Source organism: Neolamprologus brichardi, chromosome 6 (genome assembly GCF_056152115.1).
Source record: "Neolamprologus brichardi isolate AB-2024 chromosome 6, ASM5615211v1, whole genome shotgun sequence".
NCBI lineage: Eukaryota > Metazoa > Chordata > Actinopteri > Cichliformes > Cichlidae > Neolamprologus > Neolamprologus brichardi.
The window spans coordinates 3,751,554-3,771,699 of record NC_142109.1 but is presented as its reverse complement, the minus strand read 5'-3'; the positions used below and the strand labels follow the sequence as shown (position 1 = coordinate 3,771,699).

Sequence of the window (20,146 nt, the reverse complement as noted above, 5' to 3'; positions counted from 1 at the left end):
TATTCAACCCCAACATCGCACCAAAGAGTTTAAATAAATACATATGAGTGTATTTACAAAATGGTCAAGTTGTTGTTGAAGAATTGCGTTGACACTTAAGCTTAGTTTACTTTTTAGATCAGAAAGTATTTACAACAAAAATCAGCAATAATAAAATAGTAAAGCTTTCATTAAAAGACAAAAAACGATCAATGCACTTTTGAACAGGTAACTTCTAATGCCCTATACACACATATTATTAGTGGACATGCCATTAAAACTGAGTCAATGAGAACAGCAACTGCAATCAAACATTTAAGGCAGCTAAGTAGTTTTGATATTTTCACCCAGAAGTCATAAAGAAAACAGCTTATTTTCAGCTTATTGAGTTTCTCATTTCATAAGAACTGATTTCCGCTTCATTAACTGCACGCCACGAAAGAACAAAAGTTCATTCATTTACAGACATTACATGTTCGCCAAGTTCATGTCCCCCTTTTACAGTACCCGTTTACTCTCAGCCATCTAGCCCACGCAGCTGCAGCCGGCAGCTGACAGCTTTTCCACCTTGTGCCATCGGTGCGCGTTATCAAGAAAGGCCACGTCCTCGTGGTGGGTGGGCCTGCAGCAGGGTGCATTGTGCCACAGCTCCCCGGGGACTGGGCTGGAGAGAAGTCCAGTGAGCAGCAGGTTGGTGAGGGTGAGGTCGTGGTTGGAGCGCGTACGGGGACACGTGCCGCTGCAATACTTGAATAAAATAGTCTCATCTGAGTCGTAGCCCAGCCCCAGGTCCCGAACCTGCAGCAGGATGGAGTGGAGGCCGCACTGGGAGTCCAGAGCTGAGCGGCGTGATCGAACTGGGATCGGTACGATGGGATTCAAAAATGGTCCGACTCCAGAAGCTTCCATGTGGCTGTTTTCCACAGCTGAATAACTGCTCTTTTTGTCCTCATCTGGAGAAATGTGTGCAGACGGCGTCTGTCGTTTCAGATCTGGAAAAGACAAAGTCATTTATACAACTGATAAACCCACTTACAACTATATTTACTTTAATTTCCACATCCTCAAAGCGAAAAGTCATCGGTTCCAACCGTCACTTGAGTCTTCACTTACCAATCAGCGATCTCAGCAAGTGGCCTTGTCCCCTCTCGACGCAGAAAAGAATCACCACAAACTTCAACAGGGACCTCATCTCTATGTTCTGGTCTTCGTTTTTCGCTGTCGATCAAAGTGGGGTGGGTTTGTATTTCTGCGAGTGATGCCTAAGATGCAGACGAGTCGCGACCTCCAATATATAGCCCCAGGAGATAAGGGGGGGTGAAGGGATGAGGCAAGGAGGTGTAGCGGGGAGACAGACACTAACCCGTTACTTGCCAACAGACTATCCTACTCACCTGAGCCTGACAGGGAGCGTAGGAGGGCAGGCGGGCGCTTGACCCAGAATTTGTCCTGTTGGGATTATCTAATTGATGTAAATCACTGGTTTATTGTTGAGATTCTCCCAGATGTTTTTCCAGAGGATGCTGGCCCCTAGCAATATGGATTCCCAAAGGCTCAGGGCTTCTTAAAAGCTCCTCAGTGGTGGACAGTGATGTCACTTTGGTAATGCTGAGAGGTATGTGCGACTGTGTGAATCAGTAGATATGCAGACACGCAAATAGTCAAACATTCATAGATAGTAATTTATCCAAACATGAATACAGGGAATAACCAATGGAGGTGATATGAGAAGTGTGAAGGGCTGAGAAATAAAAAAGGCCTACTGACTCATTGTGGAATGTCTCATATTTGGGCCCTCTTATGTTCTGCTTCTTGATTCAATGCAAGAGACGTGAAAATGTGAAACACATTAAGAATAACAAGGGGAGGCTATAATTAGAACATAACAGGGCCTGCTTCAACAGACATTCCACATTGGGTGACTTCTCTTGAGCTGGTCTGTAAATTGAGGGATTTCACCAGCAATGTGTGGCTGACAAGTGGAATATGTAGAATGTGGATTATGTAACAGTTATAGGGCCCAAACAGGCCTATTGGAATTTCATGTTTTCATCAAAGTTCGTATTTGGGGGCAGTTTCTGCCAGCCGCACGCAGGGCGAACGCCCGATTGGTCCTTATTTAGCAAATGATCTTTAACATTCTGAATATATGCAATCAGCTCAAATTCATTTGTAAGTTACCAAACTTTGTGATTTTATTTTGGCCTTTCTCTGTGCTTCTCACTAAAGATATTCTGCTTGGGACATCCATTATTTGAGATGGACTGAGGTGATGTGGAAAGCCTGTCCTCTAACGCTTCGGAAAGTATATATATATATATCATATTCTCTGGGCTAAAGCAAATTTAGCAAATTTAATGAACCCTAAAAAATTGTATCTAAATACAATGATTATTTACATACAGTAAAGTATATAGGAGTATGTTTAGATGTGCCACTTTGAAGTTGTCTTGTTCAGTCCTGCATTTTCGAGCCTTCATTATCTCAAAAATCCAGCATTGAAAAAAAAGTAAATAAACTGGTTCTTGTACAGCACTTTTTACTCTACCTGAGGACTCAAATCACTTTATACATCTTGCCTTATTTACACCCACTCATACAAGCACCTTCTGCTATGCTTTTAAGTGCTTTCTATCTATTATTCATAGACTTTGATACTCGAATGGATGCATTGGAGATAACTTGGGGATGGGATATGTTGTAGTTTCACTAGCAAACCTAGTATCCGTGACATAGAGTAACAGAGACAGGCGTTGTTAATTTGGATGTTTTCTCCGAATTCTGCAAATTTTTTGACTAAACTTTGAAGGGTCGTATCACCTTTTGGGATAAGTGGCTGCTCTAAACAGCAACATCTTATAAAAAGGTCTCCTTTTTATGACACAAGGCTCGTATTGTATCCAAATTGTTTTCTAATACGAACATGGTCATATTTAAACACTTGGTAAATGTTTAATATGAGATTAAGAGAGTTAATGCCATGAAAATCCCAAATGAATGACAACATTATATTTAAAATATCCCGTCAACCTGCACTAAGGAAGTTGTGAGCATTCAGAAATGCTCTGAAAAATATAAGGTGAAGAAAAAGGCCTGTAAGTTTTCATTGTACAGTAAAAATGTGCACAGACCCAATGCACTAAAGTTATTGTGAGCAGGTCAGGAGGAAACATTTTGAGTGCTTTTACACAGAATTAGCAGATAAGGAGTTTACATAATGTCCTTGTGTTTCGATTTTATTACTTCCCGCAGGACAGTCTGTACTCTCTGTTTTTATGTGAGCGTTTAAATGTTTAAAAACAGAATTAAACCAAATCTAGTTTAAATGTGGTGATTTCTACCTATAGAGAAATTAAACGAGAAGAAGACAAAATGATTACTGGTAAACTTGTAACAGTCAGTTCAGGAGGAGCAAAAAATATGATATTATTTTATATTATATATTATTACATTTGCCTGAGTCTTTGATGAATAGACAAGGCTTTTAACCTTTAAGAGCTTATTTAAAAATATACTCATTTTTCATTCAATCGAGAAATTTACTCAGGCTTCAAAGCCTGATCCTTGAAAGAATTATTGAAATTCCTGGCCATAATTTTTGTGGGCCATTATTAGTTCAAGACTTAGGGATGAGTCCTCAGTAATTCATATCAACAGTAGTATAATAGATGAGATCTGGTGCTGTTTAATGCAGTAATAAATACACTTAAAATCTCTTTGGACACACTCATTTTGTCCAAAGGATTGAAGCCAGACCTCTAATATTAAGAAGACTCAGTAAAACTAATGTTCTTTCTGGTGATTGCTGTGTTGTAATTCTTGCTATCAGCACAGCACGATTTGCACGTCTTATCTTTTGTAATTCTTTAGCTCTTATTCTTTTATATATTTATGTATTTTGGTATATATATTTTGGTAAATGTCTGCAAAGTTCAGAAACTGGATTTGGGCATTAAAATGAATTCCTGATCTGGAGAAGAGTGTGTATGACCAACAATCACTGAATTGATGTAGATAAATCAACAGGCTCGCTCACATCTGACACCAGGAGTCTGGAGGACCCTCTCCCCCTCATTATGACCATATTTGTCACACGTGGTAAGTGATGTTCCACTTTTTAGTTACATAATAACACTTGCTGCTTCCATCTTCTGATGAAAACCATTGAATACGATTGAAAAACAAACAATTTCTTTTAAAACCAAAGGTGAAAGGTTAAATCTTTCTCATATGACTAAATTGCCATATGGATTCAGGACTTGGAACAGGACCGGTCAAGTAGAGAAAAACACCACAATACCACAGCTAGACACCACTTAAATGTGTCCAGCCATTCTTGCTTATCTTTTTTGGTCTTATTGTAAATGTATATGTAAGTTTATTGACAGCCTGGACAGAATATTAAGACCTTTATTACAGAAAGCTTCCATTTCCCAGCTATTTGCATAGAAAACCAGAAAACGAAAGGGCAAATGACCCAACACATTCCTTCCACTTCTTAAAGAGACAGGAAGAGACAGGGGAAAGGGGAGGAGGTGGTGGGAGAAATACAATGGAGCAAGAGCAATCCTTTTGGATTACAGGGTGAAGAGCCCGTCTGGAATTCCGCTGTTGTCAAAAGACAGGAATGGAAAGAACGTGGCATCAGTTTCTGTAAATGAACAAAAACAGAAAAGATAGAAATCTGATGCTATTTATCAGACATCATCAAGCACACTGACTGATATTGTTCTAAAGTTAGAAACCCAGCATTTAAAGCAGTATCAAAACCTGTATGTCAAAATTAAACAAAGTAGGTTTTTTATGGCTTGTGCTTTTATTATGTTTTTATTTTGATATGCATTTTATATTACCCCTGTGTATTAGTGGCACTGACCTGTGAGTATATTTGATACTTTGCTAAGGACTTATAATACTCGTGTTACTTCTCTGTCTCTTATGTTAAGCACTTTGGTATACTGCTGGTTTTTAAATGTGCTCTATAAATAAAGATTGTTTGTTGTTGTTAGGTTGATATCACTGTAAGTACTGTGCTTTTTTTTACATATATATATAATTTTGTGGATCCAATTGCTGATGTTTACACATAGTTTCTAATTTAGAAAAATTGCAAAAGAAATGAGTCTTCATCTCTAGCTGTTTTTAATGCACCACAGAGAACCAATGACCCGATGTAGAGCAGAGGTGCTTGAAACATCTCTTTCTTATTTGGTTGAATAAAACTGAGCCCTGCAAACTGTTACGCCCCACTTAAAAACGAAGGCAAACCTTGAATAGTTTTTTCTTTTTTGTTTGCTTGTTTTCATCCCACTGCAAACACCTCTTGCCATTAAGGTCTTTTTCTACTTTGTAGGCGGGCTCTATGCTGTCCTGGAAAACTGAGTACACTTACTGCTTACATAGGAAATAAGATGGTAAGTAATGTGCTGATAATCACATTTACTCGATTAAATGATCTCCAGCAGTGTCAGCAGTTTTTGTCCGTTTGCTGTCCTGGAGCATTCAGGTGCGTTCTAACACAATGCCACAATATTCTCAGGAGTGGACGCCCCAGCAAAGTCACCCCAAGATGTGCAATATCCGAAGAAACTGCAAAATAAACCCCAAGAGCTTCATCTCAGTTCATGAAGGTTCATGACAGAACAATTAGAACAAGACTGAACAAGTATGCCTTATTCAGACAAAACCTTCTTTTTAAAATGAATATGTCAGCATAGCTTTGTTTTGGAGAGTTTCATCTGAACTAACTGAAAGACTTCTTGAACAATGTCCTTTGGACAGACGAGGCCAAAATGGAGATGTCTGGAGATAATGCACGTTCCCACGTTTGGTGAAAACCAAACACAACAGATCAGCACAAACACCTCATACAAACTGTCAGCACAGTGGCATGGTCAGTTGGGTTTATTTTGCAGACACAGGACCTGGGAACCTTGCACTCATCGAGTCAACCATGAACTCCTCTGTATGCCAGAGTATTGTAGAATCAAATGTAAGGTCATCTGTATGACAGGTAAAACTTGGTCAAGTTGTCATTGTCCTGCATGCAGCATGACAACAATGCTAAACACAGGAAATCTACAACAGAATGGCTGAAAACGCTGTCAAAATGGGCCAGTCAAAGTCCAGACCTCACCCTGACTGAAATCCTGTGGTAGGACCCTAAGAGAGTATTACAAATTAATGCCTGTAAATCTCAATGAACTGAAGCAACATTGTAAAAAAGAAATTCCTTCACAATGACGCGAGAGACTGGTTACAGAAAACAGTTATTTGTGCTAAAGGTGGCCCTGCAAGCTACTAAAGGCTGTGTTTCTGACGACTGCACAGAGTCCTGGGAAAACGTTCTTTTTCACCTGAGTGCATGAAATCTTTCCAATAAGCCATGGCCACTGGTCATGTACTGGTGGCCTCTTCAAATCCAAAAACAATGCTTGCCTGTATTTTTCCATTTTCTTTAGACTGGCCTGATTTTGCAGGGGCCACGTTACAGCTTCTTTAACTTCTAGGTTTTTAATAAACTGTCTGGTTCCTGGCCTACTTTTACATTTGCAAAGCATTGTAAATCCCTAAAGTGAAAATCACTGCCCTCCATAACACTTTGCCTCTGCATTCCTACATGCTCAGCACCTTGTTTTGTGTCTCTTGTGAAGCACATGCATACAATCAAAAATATATTTCCTTTAGAGTGTACTGCTTCCTCAGTGTCTGTCCATTCAACAATGAGGAAAATTATCCTACCTGGGTAATGAGAGGCATTAACCATTTGATTGTGATACTCCTACCTCCTTCACTGAGCAAGTGCAGTGGACCTAAAGTCTTCTTCCTGTCATGTATTCTACATTTTCTCCTAATGACACTTGAAATTGCTGTTACCTGTTAATTTTATATGCAAGTCTGCTTTTAGAAAAACTAGAACCAGTCAAATTGTGAGAAATTGTCTCAGTATGTGGGAAAATGTTGCACAGTCCAACACGAAGAAAGACACCTCATTGCCCTACGATACACTCCATGCTGTAGCAAGTTAAAGGATGGACTCAGAGATGCTTTTATGGTTCCTTATTAGTTTTTTAGCCTAAACCAATTGTTAGTACCAAAGTGAGTTTAGTCACCAAGGGTTTTTTTTTTAAAATTGTAACACTTCTTAAATTATACAAATTATACTTTTTTGTGCTTTTTGTATCAACTGACTGAATATACTCACATATTGTGCTTCTAATATATAATTATCCACCATCTAACTACATTTTCAAGTATAAGTTGAAGTGTTTGAGATACAAATACAAGTTTGTATCGCAGTTACCTTTAAACCAGTGCCATCAGCCTATGATCATGTTCAGACAGACACTGGGAAAACTGTGGCCTTGCAAAAACTGATTTGATGAAGTAAAAAGTTCACCATCATACATGTAATGGGGAAAGTTTTTTAATACACTTAGTGTGCAGTGTAGGTTTCAAAACCTACAAACACAACAACCCCCCCGCCCCCCCAAAACAGAGAAACTAATGCTCATCAAAGAAAAAGAGTGTGATTCCATTTCAAAGTAAGAGCGTCTGTATTATATTGTATCTGTGTGTTGATGACTGCAGAGCTATCACAGGGTTTTGCAGTTGTGTCATCCAAGAAGAATTAGTTCTACATGATGAATTTGGCTTTTATCACTCTAATAGTCATGTAGGAAGCTCTTAAAATAGGAACTGATAACAGGACTGATAACATTCATATTCTATGAATACCAATTAGCTGCAGTCTCTGGTGCATTCCTGGAGGAGCTGGTCAGACAGTCAGTCCATATAGGGCTCGTCTGAGCTGAGCAGGTCAGGAATGAAGGGAGCAGCCTTCCTGTAACTGGAAATATTCAGAGAGGATTTAGCCTTGGAATGTCAAACTTGCACGGAGCTTCTCCTATTCATGCCGTAAATCTGTTGGTCCAAGCGCTCTATCGTTTGTCATCAAGGCACAAGAATGCACAGGGCTTCATTCCAGCTAATCTGAGCAGCAGGTGATTTCACACACACACGCACACCTCTCCTGTGATTGAGGATGTGCAAGGTTGTTGGCATCAGCTGAAAACTCCTAGACCATGATGACACAGTGACATTTCACCTGTACGTGATAAGACAGGCAGGCAGTTCCATTATCACTGGCATTAATCTGCTCTTAGATTTTGGAACCTGGCTGCAGATATCTGCTCCTGTCCAAACACTCATCCAGTTTTCCCAAACGTGATGAATGGGGTGAGATAAAGTTCATACTGAACACAGGGTGTAGGATACTGCTGTTTTTCAACATTTTCAGGGTGTCTATCAGTAGCCAAAAGTTCAACTGAAGACCCCTTTGAATACCAACATACCAAAGTTGTCCATATTATTATGCTGTTGTCTGAGTCTGACTCTAAAACACCTTAAAAATACAGAGATCGACTTCAGAGATTTTCTCAATTTATTGTTAATCTCGCTTCTTCTGTTTCTGCAGACTGACATTCAGGTCGGTGAGCAAGATCTTCATGATCCACAAGGCTTTTTCTGTGGCACTTTACCATCTTTGCTATTTTTAAGAGGGTTTTAAGACTTTGAAGTTAGAGAATGTAATCGGTTTTCACATATAAAAAAAAGCTGGAACTGTAGAGCGCCAAAGTTGCATCACGATGCAAAGCCTTTTAAACAAATTAGTACTCAAGGCTTTTTATTATTAGATGTATTTAATATATTTTTAAGACTTCTGGGATTCCTGCACACACCTGAAACTTCTAAAGCAAAACGGAATATAATTCATTTATTGTATTGTATAGACAGGCGTGTCCAGATGTTTTTATTGTTATGTTTAGCCATGTAGTGTTAGGGTGAAAGTTTAGTTTTCATTCCTAAACTCTTTAAAGAACAAAAATGCTAAACATCAAGACATTATTTCCAAATAAATACCACTGTTATCATCACTGCGAAAAATTTAGTGTTTTAGATTATGCTGCAGTTCACAGGGTAAAATTCAAGTACTTTTTAAGCACTTTCAAGGTCCCTTTTCAAGCTTTTTTCCAGCACACCCCCCTTTCCCCCCAAAAAAGTGCATGTTTCAATTCGCATCACCTCTGTAAGACCATGTGAAATTTAAAACAAATCATCCCAGGTGAACTTAAACACCTTTGATCCCCTTTTGTTAAGACAGAAAAACACACAACACAAAAATACTGCAAAAGGACGGTCGCCTTATATACATAGTGTATAAACTCAAAATGCACATTTCACTTAAAAATTAAGATGTGAACAAATCAACTTGTTAGATATTCTTCTCCTGTTGAAAAAAAATCCCAAAAAGAAATAAATAAGTCTTCTCATCAGATATTGATGCTTCTTTCCTGTGTGACAGAAAATAGGAGACAGATGTTTGTTTGTTTTTTAAGTTAATTCCCAATAAAACTGTTCTATTGCTAACTACATTGCTGTCTGTATTATTGCTGAAGTCCTAAATGATCACCTTTAAAGTGTTTGTGCTAATAACACCATGTACAGTCAGACAGGCATGGACAACAGCACTGACTGGGAGGCTTTGAATAGATCACATAGTTCAATTCAACATATAAGACTTTAAGAATGCACAAGCATCTACTTAAAATCTATTGACTTTATCATCTGTCATATTATTATGTACAATTCTAATGTATTTTGTTCATCTCCCTTAAATAAACAGGTAGCCTTAAAGTATGAAATATTCATATACAAACACACATAAATGTGTGTACTGTCTCTGTGGCTGATTGTGCCCCACAGGCCTCAGTGTGAGCTTGAAGACATTTATAATGTTTAAGTAGTTTAATGTGTCGGTGCTGACGACAAACACAGTTTGAATGAAACTTTGGTAGCACAGAAACAAGTGGCTATTCTTTGTGACCATATGGATCACTCATATTACCATTATATCACCCAAAGGCACCAAGTTAATACTCAAAAAAGCTGCAGCAATACACACAAATATAAACAGTACTTGGTGACAACTTTGCTTTTAGCCTCTAACCCTCTGGGGTCCAGGGGATAATTGGCCGTTTCTGACTACTTTTGATTTGGCCTCTATATTTCACCTTTAAAAACTGTTTATCTTGCCAATCTGTTATTTACTCATTTTGACATACTGTAAATGTGTAAATATTGTGCTTAAAACATGAGTAGAAAGTGATATTTTTGACTGTAAAAACCACAAGCATGTTTAATGAATCATTTTCATAACTTGAAATGCAAATAGAAATTGTACATTTTTAAAAAATATGCACAAGTTTTGCAAACAACAAAGTTATATGGTACTATTTACCTAAAAATGCAGCTCAGACGTTTTTTTATATAACCATTTAAAACTACTTACAGAACAATCAGATGTTCTGCATCAAAGAAGAAGGCACTTAAATTATTTATGCAACTCCAAAAAATAGTTTGTGTCCATTATAACACAGATGAGAACAGCACAGGGATAAACCTGCAGGTCTGACAGCAGGTGTGTCACTCAGCGTTTACACTGCAATCTGCCTTTGGTGGCTTTAAGGCAGCAACTGTGACGTTCACCAGTAGAACTGACACACAAAACAAAACAACGAGTACACCACACACTAACTACACTAGAGAACACACTAACTTGAGACTCCAAACATGGTAAACGTCACAAATCTCTCACGTATCAAAACTCTCGCTCTCTCACCGGTCACTCCTAAAACTTCCCCCTCTTCCCAAACAACCAGATGCCACATGTTGCCATATCATTTTATGATTGGTCCACACGGCACATTTTTCCACCAATAGGGAAGGAGTGTTTTTCTTTTTCTTTTTTCACTCACAATCAAAGCATGTTTGCTAGCGCTCTCCTTAGAAAAGGCTGTTTTTACCGTTTCTTCCCGGAGTAAACGCCAGTTTTATTCAGAAAACCCCCCAAAAACATCGGTTTTACGTGACCTATCAACACAATTTAAAACCTGATACATAGTTTGAAATCCGCATGTTCAACCCAAGTTGAAATGGAGACTTTGGGTCCGTCGACCCCAGAGGGTTAATCAGATAGCCTAAGTTGGCTAGTTTATGTATTGGGCTAATGTTTAAAGCTTTCACTTGAGTAAATTAACTCATATTACTGCTAAGTAATGTTAGCTAAGTTCACAGCATATTCCATAATAGCGCTGCCATACTGCATCACACTCAGTGCATTTCAATCATTTCTCCAGCGAGTTTGATAGCAAAAAATTATCATAATTTTAAAAATTAGCATGTGTAACGTACACCTACTGGAAAATTATTTACTAGAACTCACCTATCATGCGACTGGAGAGCGCAAACTCCGCCATTTGTTCCATCAAACACTGATTAAAACAGTAACCTACAGGTATGTTAGCGCACTCCTCCCCGACTGTCCGACGGAGGGGCGGGGTCACAAATTGAAACAGACGGAGGCGCAAGGCAGCCCAGACAGCGAAATTTTGCGACTCATTTTATTTCTCTATCTGATAAGAAATCTATTCAACAAGATAGTTATTTGTGGTGAATGAAATACAGTTACACTTTCAAGCACTTTTAAGCACCACATCTTAAATTTAAGCACTTTTCAAACCTTGAAAATACAACATTAAAAATCAAGCATTTTCAAGGATTTCAAGCACCCGTCCAAACCCTGAGTTCAAAGCATTTGAAGATTGTTTTATTATTAGTCTTAAGACTTGAATTACCAACAGATAAATGTCAACACCAAGCTCTGCATTTTAGTTGTACTAAACTCCTGGACAAGTTATATTATGACCCACTTATTTAAATGAACATATAAGAGCACTCAAGAAAAAAAAGAAATACATTCCACAGGTTGTATTGAAATACTGTCATTATGTAGTAACAAAACACCCATCACATTTTTTCAAGTTTTATACAGTAAACAAAATATATTTTCTTAGATACAAACACCAAACATAATTAACTGAATGGCTCTGGGGAAAAAAAAACATTGTAATGTTTTTCTACAATGAAACACTGCAGCGGACATAACCCAGAGGACAGAAAACCAGGATCAGGTTCCACTTCTTCATTCTGAATTCCGTTTCAGAAAGACTGTAGATTATAATGAACCAACCAACTCCCAACAACCATGTCACAAATAATATATATTATAAATGCTCTGTTAAAAGTGCCTGCTGTCCACACAAAACCGAGGTGCTCCTCTTCATTTGACTCTACACTGATAATGGTGTAGCCAGGGTGTTTGTAAGTCCCTGCCTGTCCACAGCAGGGCTGCACAGCAAGGATGCGTCCTGTAGGAGAGACACCAGCTCAAAGGGGCCAGGCTGGTCAGCTTTCTCTTGTGAAGACTGTCTATGCGCTGCATGTTCGGGTTGCATTTTGTAGACCACTCTCTTTGTTTCACAGTAACCGCTTAACCTCGAAGCAAGAGATCTTTTGGCTCTTGGCTTCTTCAGCTTCTTCCTCTGTGGGTCGTGGACGACGCTGTGACGCTGGAGGCTCTGGTTCATGGCGAACGTCTTCCCACAGCCGGCATGGGTGCAGACAAAGGGTCGGTGCTCCTCGTGGAAGGAGCAGATGTGGCTCTGCAGGTTGAAGGCAGTGGTGAACGACCTGTCACAGGAATCCCTGGGACATTTGAGGACCACTCTCATTTCAGAGTGGATGTGCTGATGCTGCTGCAGAAACCAGGTGTCCCTGAACACTCGGCTACACTGCTCACACTTCAGGGTGACTCTATGCTGCTCCTTCCTGTGCTTCACGTACTCAGTCCAGGTCTTCCCTGTGAAATCACAGCTCTCCTCTTTGCAGGGGTACCCTCTGTGCACCTTCTCGTGACGCTTCAGTTTGCTGGGGAAGCTGAATCGCATCTGGCAGCCTTCGTAAGTGCACTGATAAGGGGGCAGCTGAGTGTGCTGCTCACACATGTGAGATTTGAGCTGTTTGTTCTTCTTGAACTCGAGGCCGCAGCCCTCAAACTTGCAGACGTATTTCCTCGGCTCCAGGCAGTGGATGCGGCCGATGTGTCGGGCCCGGTTTGCGTTGGTGGTGAAGGCCTCCGCGCAGCCGTCCACGGTGCACCGGAAAGGCTTCTCTCCGCTGTGACTGAGCTCGTGCCTCGCTAGGTGGTACTTACTACAGAACGCCTTACCGCAGCCGTCGCGCTCGCACGAGTACGGCTTCACCCCCGTGTGCTTACACAAGTGAGCGTCCAGTTTCCACTGTTTGTTGTAGGCAGCCGAGCAGCCGCTAAACGAACAGATATAACGTTTGTATGACTCCACTTTAGTTTCCATTTCTGCGGCATTGACAGGCGAATTGTTTTTAGCTCGCTCAAAAACACGTTTTTTCTCCCGATACCGGCGCTTCCCAGAGGGCTTTTCGACGTGACGCCACTTCCGATGCCAGGAAATTACGTCTTCATTACCCATCAACCCTCTGATGTTGTTGTTGTGCAGCAGCAGTACAAACGGCAGTTCCAAGGTTGTTTGTGAGTATACCTTAGATTTTCGTCCACGAGTAATCACAGCTGTTGGATCTTTCAAATGTCACTGCAGTGATTTTTTATTTATGGATATTTTTGTGTTCACGTTCTTCTCATTCTGGCTAGTAGCAGGCGCTAACATTAAGTAGCAAGCTAGCTTTTGCTAAGGCTACGTAGCCTTCGGCCAGCTTGCGATAGCTCATCCTTTCCAGAAATTTGTCAAAATATCTTTTTATATAGCGTTTAATGTACACGACACTAGTGTAACAGAAATGCTTTCAGTGTTCACGTGCTCTTTAACAAACTAATTTCGACGTTTTGCGCTTCAAAGACAGTTGGTTTGTTTTGTTATACGTCCGAATCAGAGCTTAATTTAGACTTGAACTGTTTGTTAAAAGATTGCTGGGCTATTTATTTCAACGTGCTTTCGGATGAAATTAGTTTCGCCAGCTTTTGAAATATTAGGTGGCGAGGTGGGGTGTTTTATGCTGTCTGTGGTTTAGAAGATACTCGGGGAGTGAAACTATGATAACATATGCAAAGCTATGTGTTTCTTGCGAAATCAGTATGTTTGTGTGTGATTCATTTCCTAACTTACAGCATACTTTTTCAAATATTCTTAAAAATAATTAAGGAGGGCGCTTAAATTGCTACAATGAAAGGTACATTAACCTTACTGTTACAGTGTGGTGTCAATGACTGACCTTCTTTTTTTGCCAGGTGAAAAGAAGTGAGTTCACTCCTGGGGCAGCGTTCCAGTTGTCACAATGGTAAGCTTTAATTCAGCGATGTTTCCAGGGATGCACACAATTGGAAATACTAGCTAAAGAATAATAGTTTGTATTCTTTATTATTAAAGTCTTTTGCATTGTTTTCTTGACAGGGTGAAAGAAAGGGAACAAACAAGTATTATCCTCCAGATTTTGATCCGGCCAAGGTATGTTAGATCACACAAACTTTTTGGGTGTAAGTTGTTTTAATTTTACTTTTTTGCATGGCTTACATTTTATCATTCGTTATCTTTAGCATGGATCCCTCAATGGCTACCATAAGACGCACGCCCTGCGTGAGAGAGCCCGGAAACTGTCCCAGGGCATCCTCATTATCAGGTTAGTGCACACTTGTAGAGTAGTAATGAACTGAGGCTGGAGATGGGAAATTATTACATTTTCAGTCTTGTATGAGTTACCGTCCTCAAAAATATTTGTGCATTCAAATGACAGACGCCACAGTATAGCTGTGGCTTCATGAATGATATTCTACCACCACCATCACCATGTGATTAAAAATAAGAAAAATGATACATGTACGTGTATACGTGTATTATATAGTTATTAGAGTTTTGTGTGTTTTTGATTAGCATTTATTTTTGTTTGGCTTTTTCTCCAGCTTTAGCTTTTTTCTGTCTAGAATTGTATGGATTTAGTTTTATTGTTTTATAATAACTTATTATTATTTTTGTGTTAAATTACAGAAAATAGGCAGATGGTGAATCTATTAAAATAAAGCATTTTCTTTTAATGGCAGAAACATTGAACAGAACCTGGAGCTTTTGTACATAAGGGTTTTTCTTTAAAACTCACCCAAATTACATGTTTTAATGATCTATTTTGGTTCCATCAAGGTTTGAGATGCCTTACAACATCTGGTGTGATGGCTGCAAAAATCACATTGGCATGGGTAAGTTTGGAATGAATGAATGATAACATTGTATCATTTTCTTTGAGGTACAATCAGTCCTTCTTTTCATTTCCACAACACTGATGTGTTGTTTGCACAGGGGTTCGGTACAATGCGGAGAAGAAGAAAGTGGGGAATTATTACACCACGCCAATTTACAGGTAAACGGGAGGATCAGGTCAGCTGTTAAAAGAAAAAGCTTTTGCTGTTGTGCAAACTTTAAATCAGAACTATAAACATGTGTGCGTTTGTATGCTGCACTTTACAGTATCACAGTAAAATTCATTTTGAAGCTGTCCTCGAATTAAAATCTTGTTTCCTTAACCAGATTTCGGATGAAGTGCCATCTCTGTGTGAACTACATTGAGATGCAGACAGACCCAGCCACTTGTGACTATGTCATAGTAAGCGGGGCTTGCAGGAAGGAGGAGCGCTGGGACATGGCTGAGAATGAACAGATTCTCACTACAGGTAACACAGTTGTGGCTTTTACAAACAAACAAACAAACAAATGGTTTGGTCAGTGCTCTCACCTGCACTGTGTGTAAATATTATGCACAAAATGGGCACCATGATATAATCATTTTTCTGTGTTGGACAGAATCATATAGACAGCACATATCACATCAAAAGACATCTCCACAAATGGTTGTTTGAATATTTGATGTAATCTGATGTCATTTTTTACACAAAAAGGGCTTGTTTGTTGCTACTCGATACAATGTAACTTTCCTTGTTCCTCTTTGGACAGAGCGGGCAGAGAAGGAGAAGCTGGAGACGGATGCCATGTACAAACTGGACCACGGTGGGAAAGACAAGGAGAAGCTAAAAAAGGCTCTGCCGTCTCTGTCAGAGATCCAGGACTATCAGGCCGGGAAGAAGGATGACTTCCAGCTCAACAGCACCCTCCGTAGGAAATTCAGAGTAAGATATTGACATCCTTTTGGCCATTGCAGTAATACTACTTTTCTCATTTGCTTAGACATTCAGACGTAACATTTTCTAAATGGTTCACTCACAGGCCTAAAATTAAGGTCGGTGGCTGGAATAACACCCTTTGCCTGCAGAAAACATTTAGACATTATAAAATATAGTATACCATTGTAAATTATTATTATATTTTCACTCAGTCATTACACATTTCAAAAGAAAAATACAACACATGCCAGTAAAAGTTTAATGTCTGCTAGTGTTAATTTATAATGCATAGAATATAACATGTTTCAAATGAAAAGCTAAATCTTGTTGCCCTCTACAGCTGCACTTTTCATATTTTCTTTTTTGTGTTCTTCATTAATTTTAGTGACGTGTCTGTGAACTGATATTCACATTAAAGACCTAAACTACTGCTAGTGAAAATAAAATATGCATGTAACTGCATTTTCTTCAACACTCTCTGTAATAGTCTTTTACTCATCCTTTTACATACCTTTGTGTTATCACGGGCCTAGACGTCTGTCAGCGACCCCACCAGGCAGCCTCTGAACATCAGGACCAAAATGTTCGTTCTCTGGCTGGTTGTTGAGTAGTTGCTGCGGGTTTCTGGCTGTCACTGTAAAGTTGTCCAGAGAGCGGGTGCTGTACAAAATTTAGTGCTCATAGTTTGCAGGATTGTCTACAAACCCTTGCCCACTGCCCCACAGAACTTGGAAGTACGAGACAAATTGGAAATTGACAGTTTTCATTGTTAAAACAAAATTTGTGGCCCACTGCTGAAGCCAGCATGTTTCAAAGGACACAACTTTTACTGTAAAGGTAAACAAGCTTCATTTCCAGTTTGCATGACACTTTGGGGTGTTTTACTACTGCTAGTTGGCGAATGCTTATACATAAGTCTTCGCCTTTCCTACAAACCACGGCTGACTGTGGCAATCTGCTAGTGACTGAAGTAATCACAGACAGGTTTTCAGTGCAACAGCTTACACTTGTTTGAAGTGTACAGTGTTGCACAGACCAACAGGAGTCAACCTACAGTACTCTCAGCTGGTCAGGGAATACCCATTCCTGTATTTGGTGGTTGCCAGGCAGCTACTACCTAGTCTCTAGGCCTGTGTGACTGGATTTTGTTTTAAAATTTTCCTTCAAGCTCTGGATTTTAATGACAAAATTAAAAGTTTCATACAATGTCTTCCTTTGTCGTGTTGCTTGGCTGTATAGGAAGAGAAGAAAGTTCTGGCTGATCAGGAGGAGAAGGACAATGCGGTGAGGATGAGAACCAACTTATCCATCCCACTGTTACCAGAGAAGGAGGAGGATAAGAAACTGGCAGCACTACTTACCTACCAGACACCTGACTGTAAGCAACATATTTTGTCACAAGTATATAAATTTAAAAAGCGTATAGTGAATTATTTATTGTCTCACTTTGAAAATCTCTGAAATCCTTTAAAATTTCTGCATCATTTTCTCCTCTCATTTCCGATTAGCATATGAGGACAAACAGCAGAGCAAAAGGAAGGAGATCGCCTCTCGTTCATGGTTTAACTCTGCGTCAACACCACCAGGTGGTGCTGCAGGCAGCCTGCTCCATAAGCTTGGACTCCAGGGGAAAGAAATAGCTGTGGCCAAAGCCCTGGGTTCCTCACACAGTCCTTTCATCCGCAAACGGACATCACAATCTGGAAACAAGACTGAACAGTGTGCCACCATCACCCGCAGAAAGTCACACCATGATGTCAGCACAAGCGATGGGGACATTTCATTGGCCACACCCACAGTGGAAACCCCATGTGTAGTATCAGAACAAATGGTTCAGAATGAGACAAATGGTGATGGTTTCAAGGAAGTACATATCAGACCTACAGAGGAAGCAGACAAAAAGCTGACAAATGGAAAGGTGGAGGAGCGGAGTAAATGCTCAGGAGGAGTCACATCTCTGGTGGCAGACTACAGTGACTCGGATTCAGAGTCTGGACAGTGAGACTGAATGATAAATGGGACACTTTGTGTTTTCAGTGAAGAGTCACAAGAAAAATGGAGATAAAAACAAACTGTAGATATTTGTCACAGCTGCAGACGTCTAACATATGCTTCTTTTATCTGCTGAAGTAATAGTGCTGCATTCTTTTTTAAGATCTGTGTGGCCTGCAGATTACAGTGTCATGTGTGAATGTGTTGGAAAAAATGTTTAGAACTTGACCCAGCGTATGGTATTTGGTTATCTAACGTACATGCCTCAGATGCCCAAACATGTGTCCCAGTAATAAAACAGCCAAGAAGCTTGTAAAATTAAATGTAAACTGCTTGATCTAGTATTGCTGTATTTTTTTTTAATTTTAGTTCAGTATGTTGGCTCAAAGTGTTGAAACTATCCATCCACAGTAGAATAACTTGTACCAGATGCAAAGTCACAGGCCTGAGGGGTTTACTGCAAAGGAGCTTCAACACAGACGGTCCTTCTTTGACTTTGGCTGGCTTTACAAATCCCAGCTGAAGATAATCACAGTCACAAGTGTGGTTACCAGCCAGGTTTTCTGATTCAGGCTTTGTGTGCACTGACACAAAAAGGGGCACAAAATGATCTCTATGAGCGCTGCCTACTCGACTTGTTGATGTTATCAGATGGTGATGAAACAGGGATTACAAACAGAACACTGTTGCAATAACATAGGAAATGAATACTTCATTTCCTATCTGAATACTTCAGAAAATAATTGCTCTTAGGATTTAAACTGCAAAGTGGAAAGTAATTATTTTTAGATCATTATTTTATCGCTAATTCTCAGTATTGGAGTTTATTTTTAAAGTGACAGCTGCACATTGGCGCTCTGAAGCTTTAAAGTGGATACATTTCAACATTAAAGGTTAATGTAGGCGCTGTGGTGAAATCCCTGTAGTTTATTGCCAGATTGAAAAGCAATTAATTTTATTGATTTATCTTTGGTGATAAACACCCAGATCAGTTTGCTGCTCTAGTAGCTGCAATTCAAGCAGTGTAAAAAAAAAAAACCCTTAGCAGCAGATTAACACTAAGGTGTCACAGCCTGGCTCAAAGTATGTCAATGAGGTGTGAGACCATACGTAGACTTAGGAGGTTGTTAAATACTTTCATGAAATAAAGAAACTAAAAAAAGTTTGAGTAATTGTCAGCATATGCATGCCATGTCTGAAAGCGTTGGTGTATGAGTGAGCATGTGCCAACACCAAAAACCAAAATGCTTTGTCAGCCAAGCAGCACCCATTAAGAAAAGAAAGGAGGCCCTGGCAGGGCTTCTTTATAGGGTGTCTTAGCCTGACCTGCTCAGGTTTGCATTTCCATAAAACAGAGTTCCTACCAACTTGGACATCTATTGACATTATAAATAAACCTAACACATGTAACATATGCATTTTACAGATTTTTTATTCATAACTAACCTCACTGCCAAGCACATTGATATATACTCAAACCGCTTCCATCTCCAGACTCAGCTGTGTTGGATCCTAGCGGAGGAAGGAATACTGAAGAGGAGCTAGTACAAAGCATATTAATGATACAGCTGTGACAAATGACTGAGGGACACAGGACAAAGCATCTGCCATGACATTATCTTTGATATGCTGAATGCCCAAATTGTCAGGCTGAAAGAAAACCCACCAGATGAGCCTGTGATTTGGGTTCTTCATTCAGTTTAAACCTGATAGGAGTTGATATGTGACATCTGCATGCAGCTTAAATGGGTGCTCCGAATGGGGCCAACATCTGAAACTGGGTCAGGTCCACCCACCAGTCGCTTGAAAAAAACAGACACAGATAACAAGAAAGCCAAGCCAGTGCTGTGTCAGTCACATATAATACAACAACTTTACACATTTTCTTCATTACCACATGCCTGCTGCGTGCACATTCAATTGACAATGAAATGCATGGTTTGTGCTACTGTAACTTCCAGCTGAGCTTCATTCGTCATGTTAGTAAGTAAAATAAGTGAACTAAAAACAAAATGACCCTTTGCCCTGGTTAAGACCTCCCCATCATTCTTTGCCAAACAAGTCTATAGTTTGTTTTATTGATCAGCAGCTACATCCCTCCCCTTTCTATTGACT

At 39.7% G+C, this 20,146-nt stretch overlaps 2 protein-coding genes across 2 annotated transcripts; one reads left to right on the top strand and one right to left on the bottom strand.

Moving 5' to 3' along the window:
* Positions 1-4,390: 4,390 nt before the first annotated feature.
* LOC102797428 (transcription factor IIIA-like) lies at positions 4,391-13,388 on the bottom strand. The gene is made up of 3 exons (XM_006808935.3): positions 11,264-13,388; positions 7,717-7,828; positions 4,391-4,630 (listed from the first exon to the last, which is right to left on the bottom strand). Exon 1 carries the CDS (start codon positions 13,386-13,388, stop codon positions 12,171-12,173), a length of 1,218 nt encoding a protein of 405 aa, XP_006808998.3. The 3' UTR covers positions 4,391-4,630; positions 7,717-7,828; positions 11,264-12,170.
* yju2b (YJU2 splicing factor homolog B) lies at positions 13,260-18,372 on the top strand. The gene is made up of 10 exons (XM_006808936.3): positions 13,260-13,447; positions 14,162-14,211; positions 14,325-14,378; positions 14,468-14,550; positions 15,066-15,121; positions 15,222-15,282; positions 15,450-15,592; positions 15,873-16,045; positions 17,279-17,417; positions 17,548-18,372. Exons 2-10 carry the CDS (start codon positions 14,209-14,211, stop codon positions 18,039-18,041), a joined length of 1,206 nt encoding a protein of 401 aa, XP_006808999.1. The 5' UTR covers positions 13,260-13,447; positions 14,162-14,208; the 3' UTR covers positions 18,042-18,372.
* Positions 18,373-20,146: the final 1,774 nt, after the last annotated feature.